The sequence below is a fragment of the Dipodomys spectabilis genome, unplaced genomic scaffold, assembly GCF_019054845.1.
Source record: "Dipodomys spectabilis isolate Male_0828 unplaced genomic scaffold, ASM1905484v1 ptg000054l, whole genome shotgun sequence".
NCBI classification, from domain to species: Eukaryota; Metazoa; Chordata; class Mammalia; order Rodentia; family Heteromyidae; genus Dipodomys; species Dipodomys spectabilis.
Window position 1 is genome coordinate 684,627 of NW_024870731.1, and position 9,545 is coordinate 694,171.

General features: G+C 51.2%; 1 protein-coding gene across 1 annotated transcript; it reads right to left on the minus strand.

Moving 5' to 3' along the window:
* Positions 1-5,044: 5,044 nt before the first annotated feature.
* Sall2 (spalt like transcription factor 2) lies at positions 5,045-8,926 on the minus strand. The gene is made up of 2 exons (XM_042680260.1): positions 8,775-8,926; positions 5,045-8,420 (listed from the first exon to the last, which is right to left on the minus strand). Exons 1-2 carry the CDS (start codon positions 8,839-8,841, stop codon positions 5,443-5,445), a joined length of 3,045 nt encoding a protein of 1,014 aa, XP_042536194.1. The 5' UTR covers positions 8,842-8,926; the 3' UTR covers positions 5,045-5,442.
* Positions 8,927-9,545: the final 619 nt, after the last annotated feature.

The window sequence follows — 9,545 nt, forward strand, 5'->3', positions numbered from 1 at the left end:
TGTGGCTCAAGTGGTACTAGGAGTAGGGAGATGGGAGAGGAATAGCAGGATTAGTGATCCACCTCCACCTCTTTTCCTAGGTTAAAAGGTAAAGCCAATTTACAAAGCTGCTAGGAACCAAAGGGACAGAAGCTGTTTCTTCCCAAGATTCCCACATATTCCTATTCAAGTTTCATGTCAAAAGGGATCTGTACTGGGCTGGGAATGTGGCTTTGAGGTAGAGTGCTTGCTTAACATGCATGAAACCCTGAGTTCAATTCCTCATTACCATATAAACAGAAAAAGCCAGAAGTCACACTGTGGTTCAAGTAGAAGCCTTGAGCAAAAGAATCTCATGGACAGTGCCTAGGCCTTGAGTTCAAGCCCCCAAAAAAGTGTGTGTGGGGGCTGGGAAGGTGGCTCAGTGGTAGAGCGCTTGCCTTGCATGCATGAGGCCCTGGGTTCCATTCCCCAGCACCACATAAGCAAAAGGAAAAAAGCCGGAAGTGGCGCTGTGGCTCAAGTGGTAGAGTGCTAGCTTTGAGCTGAAGAGCTGAGGGACAGCACCCAGGCCCAGAGTTCAGGCCCCACGACCAGATCAAAAAAAAAAAAAAAAAAAGTGTGTGTGTGTGGAAGATCTCTAATGCTCTGGTGGGAGAAACTAGAACCACATGGGGCAGGGAGGGGTTCTTTGCTTTGAACTGAGAATAGATTTACTCATTTTTTACCTTCCATCTTCAGCCAGCCTCAAGACAGAAGACTTCTTGCAGCAGGACTCAAGCCCAGATCATCAGAAGTAGCAGAGAACCTCACTTATGTAACTGTAACCCTTCCCTCTGTACATCACCTTTATATCACTTTTTAAGTTTTTGTTTTCTTTTTTAAGAAGCAAACCAGGCGCTAGTGGCTCATACCTGTAAACCAAGCTACTCAAGAGGCTGAAGTCTGTGAGACTCTAATCTCCAATTAACCACTAGAAAAACTGGAAGTAGCACTGTGGTTCAAGTAGAGAGCTCACATTGAGCTGAAGAGCTCAGGGACAGCACCAAATTCAGGGCCCAGAATTCAAGCCCCATGATCAACCAAAAAATGAAATAAAAGACTGCAATGCTGTGCATCTGGATTTTATTTCCTTTTTCTTTTTTTTGTGTGTGTGGCAGCACCTCCTTAAAACACCCAAGCTAAGCCGGGTACCCGTGGCTCACGCCTGTAATCCTAGCTACTCAGGAAGCTGAGATCTGAGGATCACCCAGGCAGGAAACTCCATGAGGGTCTTATCTCCAATAAACCACTAGATGGGCTGGGAAGGTGGCTCAGTGGTAGAGTGCTTGCCTTGCATGCATGAGGCCCTGGGTTCGATTCCTCAGCACCACATAAGCAAAAAAAGCAGTAAGTGGTGCTGCGGCTTAAGTGGTAGAGTGCTAGCCTTGAGCTGAAGAGCTGAGGGACAGTGCCCAGGCCCAGAGGTCAGGCCCCACAACCGACAAAAAAAATAAAAAAACACTAGAAAACCAGAAGTGGCGCTGTGGCTCAAGCGGTAGAGCACTCACCTTGAGCTGAAGAGCACAGGAATAGCGTCCAAGCTCAGAGTTCAAGCCCTATGACCAACAAAAACAAAACAACAAAACAGCCAGGCTCGCCTCAAACTCATGATCCTCCTTTCTTTACCACCAGAATATTGAAATTATAAATATTCACCACTAAGCCTGGTTGGACCTAGATTCGTGTGTGCGTGTGCATGTGCGTGTGCCAGTCCTGGCTGGACCTCACGGCCTGGGCATTGTCCCTAAGCTTTCTTGCTGAAAGCTAGCACTCAGCCACTTCAGCCACTTTCCAACTTTTTCTGTTTATGTGATACTGAGGAATGGAACCCAGAGTTTGATGCATGTTAGGCAAGCATTCTACCATGAAGCCACATTCCCGGCCAGTACTACCATCTTAAAAAGAAAAAAAAAAATCCTAGGAATTTAGAAACTTTAGCTTTTTTTCTTCATGGATGAGGAGGGAAGCAGTAATGGAGATTTACTGTAGATTGAACCTCATACTACTGAACACATGAACTTCCCCTAAGCTGTTTCAGAACTTTCTTTTTAAAAAAAATTTGGTGACACTGAGGTTTGAATTCAGGACCTCTTGAGTCATGCCTCCGGCCCAGAATTTTTTGTGTGTGGTACTATTGAGGGCTTAACTCAGGGCCTGAGTGCTGTCTCTTACCTTTTCTGCTCAAGTCCAGAGCTCTACTTGAGCCACACCTCCACTTCTAGCTTTTAACCAATAGCTAAGGTTACAGGCACAAGCCACCCGTGCCCACAGCAGGAATTTTAATTCTTTTTTTTTTTTTGCCAGTCGTGGGGCCTGAACTCTGGGCCTGGGCGCTGTCCCTCAGCTCTTCAGCTCAAGGCTAATGCTCTACCACTTGAGCCACAGCACCACTTCCAGATTTTTTTTTTGCTTATGTGGTGCTGAGGAATCGAACCCAGGGCCTCATGCATGCAAGGCAAGCGCTCTACCACTGAGCCACCTTCCCAGCCCCCAAAGTTGTTTTTTTTTTTTTAAGTACATGTTTCACTTTACCCTCACCCATGTCCTTCTTCTGCATCCTTTGCCTGTACTTGTTCTCTCAGCTGGCACTCTATCACTTAACCAACTCTTCCAGCCCAGCTTTGTACTCTGGAGTTGTAGTCTGAGATTTATCTGCCTGGGCTATCTTAGAACCAAAATCCTCCAAACCTCTGCTTCTTGAGTAACTAGGATTACAAATGTGAACCACTAGCACCCCATTTCCTTGGCCTGTTGTGGGGCTTAAACTTAGGGCCCAGGTGATGTCCTGAGCATTTATACTCGAAACTAATGTTCTACAACTTTAGTCAGCTCCACTTCTGAATTTTTGGTTAACTGAAGATAAACAGTGTCATGGATTTCTTTTCCTGCCTGGGCTGGCTTTGAACCTCAGTTCTCAGCACTTGAGCCACATCGCCACTTCCTGTGAGGCTTTTTTTTTCCTTGGGTCCAGTTGTGGGGCCTAAACTCTGGGCCTGGGCGCTGTCCCTCAGCTCTTCAGCTCAAGGCTAGCACTATACCACTTGAGCCACAGTGCCACTTCCGGCTTTTTTTTGGAATGGAACCCAGGGCCTCAGGCATGCAAGGCAAGTGCTCTACCACTGAGCCACCTTCCCAGCCCTCCTGTGAGACTCTTATCTCCACTAAAGATATCAAAAAGCTGAAAGTACAGCTGAAGTTCTAGCATGCCCCAGGACAGAGTTCAACCCCAAGGACTGGAAAAAGAAAAAAAAAATCCTTTATCTTGTTGATAAGGTTTATTAAAAGGTAATTTCCTTCTTCCCTTTCTGATCAAAGGATATCCCGGGGATCTTAAGTTATCTTGGTTCTAAAAACTGGCTGAAGTTAGGGGGCTGGCCGGGAATTTGGAAAGACTGATCAACTTCCAACCTCAAAGAAAAAACAACAGATAACAGAAATTTGCTGACACCTGGTGGCTTGCCTGTAATACTAGCTACTCAGGAGGCTGAGATTTGAAGACAGTGGTTCAAAGCCAGCCCAGGTAGGAAAATCCAGCAAAAAAAAACCCACTCAGGGACAGTGCCCATGCCCTGAGTTCAAGCCCCAGAACTGGCACTAAAAAAAAGTAAACAAAGCCCCAGCAAGTCTGGTGGTGGAAAGTCCTAGATAAGGGGAAAATCTGGACAATGACTGGACACAGTGGGAAAATCCTTACTTTCTGACTATGTAACTCCACAAGAACAAAAATCTTCTACAGTGAAATGATATTCAGTGGAGGCTGTATCAGGACGAGGCTGAACACAGCACATATTTCAAAACCATATGTTCAGCTTTGGCAGGAAATGTAGGTGGGAAGGGAATGTCTATGTTAGGGAATGCCCGCTTCACTGTAGCTGGCTAGTTATGAAATCAAGACACACACAAATATTTGGCCAAAACACCTTTAATGATGAGAGGAAAGATACTAGCATCTCCTCTCTCTGCTCTGACATTTCACTATGTTAGGAAGCTCTGGAGTCTACAACTTCAGAGAAGGGGGCCATCATTCAGGACCCTCTCTTCTCAGAACTCCCATTCCAAATGATTCTATGTTAAGAGTAAACACTACATTTCATTACAAGACAGGGAGGAACTACTTGAAGCTTGTCCCCCAAAGTCTGTGGACTCTTAGAACCAGACAATGGCAGACATACCCCTAGTCCATAATCAGGCAAAACTGGAGAGGAAAGGGATTTTGAGAGAGGATGGTGAAAATTACAAGGGCCAGGAGATAAAGGAGGGAATTATCTAAAACTAGAAGGAAACTATTGCTAGGAAATCCCCCATGATCCCCAGTGTAAGACTGAGAACTCTAATATCACTATTAGCCCAAAAGAACATTCATGAGAATGTCCATATTCATAAGACTTCACATCCCCTGCTCCATAGGTTCCCAACAGTATTTATGCTTTAGCAACGTTCTACAATTTTCTAGCATTAGTTCATCCATGACCCTCACCAACAACTTTGTAACACTTCCCAAAATACCTTCTTGGCAAATTTGCTTGTTCCTCAACTTTAAAAGGCCAAGATGAATGAGGGGCTAGAGATGTCCTTGCATAGTGACTAGTCACCTTTTCTTGAATGTGACAAATCGAGATTTACTGGGAAGAATAGCCCAAGCACTTCATTTCCCCCTCCCTCCTAGGGTTGAGCCACCACTTGCTAGGACATCTTCTTTACTAGCACCTTCTGCAGCAGGGGGAGGGAGAGGGAACATTCAGTTCATTACTTCTCTTCTATGATGAACTTCTTAGGTACTGCTTTGGATGCAGGCTAAATTGGAGTAGGGCTATCTTCTCCTTGGCCTTTCTGGATCTCTGTTGAGTCATCTTCCCAGGCACAATTTCTAGGTCAAACAGCACTGATAATGCCAAGCCTAAAGTGGTGGTAGAGGTGAGGCTGGAACTCCAGAGTTTTGGTGGGCACAGCAATGTGACAGGGAAAGCTGTGTAATGGTTGCGCAAAGATAGGGAATCCACCTCTACCTCCACAGACAGGAAGGTCTTGGGACAAGTAGTCCTCAGCAAGGGGTGACACTGGGCCTTTGAGAGCAAGCTGCCAGACCCTTCAGTCTGGGTTGCAATTGCAAAGATGGGTGCTTAGGTGCACCTGCCAAAGGGAAAGGAAAAGGAAGAGGACAGGAGTCCTCTTGAGAATGTAAAAGCTGCAGAAAGCCTATTTTCCTCAGTTACAAGGAATGTAGAGGGGATTAAAAATTCCTAAGGGGGCCATCCTCTTGGAAGCACAAGAATTCCTAAGCTCAGAGACTAGAGAAAAAGCCACTAGAGACATATCATGTAAGAACTCAGAGAAAAAAGACAAAATACCTGGGGAGGTCCCTCTGTGGAGCTCTTGGTTTCTGCTTCCTGGATCAAAGGATAGCAAGTATAGATAACAGAATTAAGGGATTGTAGGGTCATCTTTTCGAGGGAAGGGAGAGATCCCTGGGGAAGCAATAGAAGGAGAACAACTAGGGACCAAGGACAGAGCGGCAATATTCTGAGGGCCGTGGGGGGCAAAGGGTGGTACCTGGTGGTGAGCCAGCAGCATATGCTTCTTGAGGGTCGCCCGCTCAAGAAAGCTCTGCCTGCAAAAAACACAGGTGAAGAGCAGCCCCTCCTTGGGGTGGGTCTTCTGATGCTCCTCCAAGGCTGTCTGAGTAGGGAAGGTCTGGCTGCACACCTCACAAGCCTTTCTGCTGCTGCTCTCCCCTGGCTCCTTTCTCACAGTTTCCTGTAAGCTCAGCTCCTCTACCAAAGGGGTGCAGGTACCTTCTCCTTCTTGGGGGAGTGATGTCGCTGGGCTGGAGCTCCTCTCAGGTTTGACCCCCTCTTCCTTGCCGCCTGAAACATCATAGCTGTCCTGCTCCATTGGTTGGGGTTGATCCACAATGTCAGGAGGAGGTGGTGGTGGCAGAGAACACTGCTGAGTGGCTTTCTCATTACCATCCATCTCCTTCCCAGAGGCCACTGCTATGGCTATCCCCGCTTCCTCCTCTGCCCCAGATGCCTCTTCTGAATCACCTCGCACTGATATTGCTTTCTCACCCCCGCTCTCTGAACCTCTTCCTGCTAGGGAATCTTCATCAGTCACATCTTCTTCTTCTTCCTCTTCCTCCTCCTCTTCCTCAGACAATTCCTCTTCTGGTGATGGCTGTTGGGTTTGCTGCTGCGGAGGGAAGCTTCCTGCCCCAGAGACTGCAGACTGCTCAGAGCCATTCTCCTGGGCAGCTCCTCCGCTCTCAGGGAGTGTGGTACCTCCATTTGGGATCTGGCCTCCCAGATGCATTCGAACATGCTGCTGCAGAGTAACCGCATTAGTGAACTTCTTCTGGCAGATAGGGCAAGAGTTCTGGGCCCGGGCAGCTGGACTGGCCTTGTGGCCCACAAAATGTGCACGAAGATTGCCCCGGGTGGAAAAGGCTCTGCCACACACTTTGCATTTGAAGGGTCGCTCACCTCCATGTTGGCCATAATGCAGGCGCAGGGCTCGAGGGCAGCTCAGCACTCGGAGACAGATGACACACTGGTTAGGTCCAGAAGAAGCCGAAGGTGATGGCGCAGGGGCAGAAGTGGTGGGGGCTCCTGAAGCAGTAGAGCCCACGGCCACGGCTCCTTGTCGGTCAATCTTCTCTACCAGCTGTTGTAGCTTTGATGTCTCCGAGGGTGAGGCTCCCAAGGGCTCCAGCACATAGGGGAAAGGGAAGCTGCCAGTGGACTTGAAGTGGTTAGTAAGCAGTGCCCAGCTTGGGAGTGAAGTCACCAGCTTACTTAGCTGCATCCGGGCTGCTGGGCCACTTTCGGCCACTCCACTGATGGCTGAGCCTTCACTTCCTGGGGGAGTGTTTTCATCTGCCTTATTTTTGGGCTCCACTGCTTTCATGAGCACAAACTTATTGAAAGCAGGGAGCCCAGGGGCTGTAGCTGTGCCTGCACCAGTAGACAGCAGCGTCAGACTCTCTGTGGCACTAAGTGCTGTGGTGGAGGCTACCAGAGGCTTGCGTTCAACACCTCCACCTGGTGTGACTGCCTCTTCTTCAGCTTTTTCGGGTGGCACAGACATGCCATAGGGCAGGCCACTGCTGGTAATGACATAGTCTAGGTGCTCTGGAACAGGATGTGGGTTCATTTGCACATGTGGATACTTCTCCCGATGCCGGTGGAAATGGACTTTGAGGTTGCCTCGGGTGGTAAAGCGGTTGCCACAGACGTTGCACTTATAGGGCCTCTCGCCAGTGTGAGAACGAAGATGGATCTGCAGAGCGCTGTCACTGCCGAATACTTTGGCACAGAAGCGGCATTTGTGCCTTCCCCCAGTCTTCTCTAAAGGACCCATGACTTCCCCATAGCCCAGCTCGCCACTTCCATTCTTTGGCTTCAGGAGACCTGGAGAGGCAGTAGCCTCAAGGCCCCTGGTGGCTCCAAGACACTGTGCAGCCAACAGTCCTGTGGTGCCTGGGAATGCCAGATGAGGGGAAGTAACCAGCTGCTCTGTGCTGCCTGGCAGGGCTGAGGAGGGGGCAGGGGTAGGCTTGTGGCTTCGTCCAACCCCACCAGCAGAGAAGGAGTGCTGTGACCCCAATGGATGATAAAGGTGAAAGAAAGCCTGCTTCGGTGTTTCCGCCCCTGAGGAGGAAGAGGAAGAGGAGGAGGAGGAGGAAGAGGAGGAGGAGGAGGAGGAAGGTACCAGTGTCTTGCCAGTTTGGACAGGCTTGATGGGGCTGAAGAGGGGGAGTAGGGGCTTGGTGGAGGAGACAGTTCCAGTCCCAGGTAGCTCTGAGGGACTGGCAGGAGCACCCACTGTCTGGCCTAAGGAGCCCAGCAGCAGCACCTGGCGGCAGATTTGCTCAGTCATTTGCATCTGATGGATCTGCCTTTGCTGCAGTACCCGCAGCTCTTCCAAGATCAGAGGAATGTTCAAGTGGCCGCTGCTTACGCCAGGGGGGGGAGGGGGAGGCAGAGGAGGAGGGGGGACAGAGGTGGATTCTGGAGGCAATGGGGTTGCTCCCAGCTTGGGACTGGCCAAGATCAGGCCCCCACCTCCCCCAGGCGCTGTACCTGTGGCAGCGACCAGGAAATGCCCTGATGATTCTTCTCCTCCTCTCCTCTCTGGGCCCCAGGTGGAATCTGTGGGCCCGGAGGACCCAGAGTCCGGGGGATTGCTATGCTCTGTGTCCATGGCCTGGGGACTATTGTGGCCTTCTGGCCGGGATTCTGAAGATGCTGAAGCGTTGTTGGGGTTTTCCTGGCTCCCCATGATCACCATTACAGGAGGATCAGTAGCACAAGCATTCTGGTGAGCGAGGAATTCAGAAGGGTCAGTGAATTGTGCGCAGCATTTGGCACAGACTTGGGGGTGCTCCTCCTCGCTAGCTTCACCTGGGGAGAAGACAAGGAGAGATCGTGGTGGTGCCATTGGGTTGTGTCTGCACAGAATCTAGAAGCCCAATACCGCTAGTGGGGGCGGGGGGGGGGGGGGGCTCACCATGAGGCCGGCCCTGACCTGCGGGGACCCTAATTCCCCAACAGAGGATCTGGGCGGCTGGGGGAGGGGGCACACACTCTACTGCCCTCTCCTGACACCGCCCCCCTCTCCTCCGCGGGAGAGGGGGAATGGCTGTGAAACCTAGGCCCTACTCGAGAATCATGCATTTTATCGCACCCACTTAATCCTTACTCCCCGAGGCGCGTCCCCTCCGCCCCCACCTCGGCCCAAGCCAGGCCCTACCGCACCTCCAAGCTCCGCAGATTCCCCGCAGGCCCCCCGGAGATGAGAGCTCTTCCCGGCTTCAAGCGCCATGGCGGGGATGGGGACGGATGGGGTGGGGAACAATGGGGAACGGGAATGGGGAGGCGACTGCGGCAGGAGCTGCGGCAGCCTCTGCACCCAGCGGCCCAGACTGCGGAGAGGGAGAGCGGCGGGGGCGGGGCGGAGCAGCGGCGGAGGGGGAGGGTGCGCGGAGGGGGAAGGGGGGAAGGGGCGGAGTTGGGCGGGAAAACTGGGAGAGGGGAGACGGGGAGGAGGGGGTGTGGGGAGGAGCAAGAGCTGGAAGGGGAGGGAGCCGGGAGGGTGGGGGCGGGTAGGCGGGGTGGGGAGGCCGTAGGGTGTTTGGGGACAGGTGCTTTGGCTCAAGGCGGGGGTTCCACCTTTCCAGCCTTCCGCCAGGTCCCCCCACCCCCTGTCTTGGTCCAGGCTTGCCCCCACCCAGTAAGCTCAGGGGCACGGTGGGAAACCGAGTCCTGCTCAACAGAGCAAAGCCATAGACTTGTCTTATTTTTCTTAGGATAAAGGATTCTCTGAGCCTCGAAAATGTGGATTACGGAAGGTGGCCTGATCTCAAAAGGTCTGTGGTCCAGACGGGAAGAGGAGGCCAAAAACATCCGCTCCTCACCAGCACCTCACCACTCAAATTTTGTCCGGATGCCCTCACTTCCATTCCCACCCTACCCCCAACCCTCTACCACAAAAGAAGTTTCTCAGGGTGGGTAGCCGCAAGATAGAAT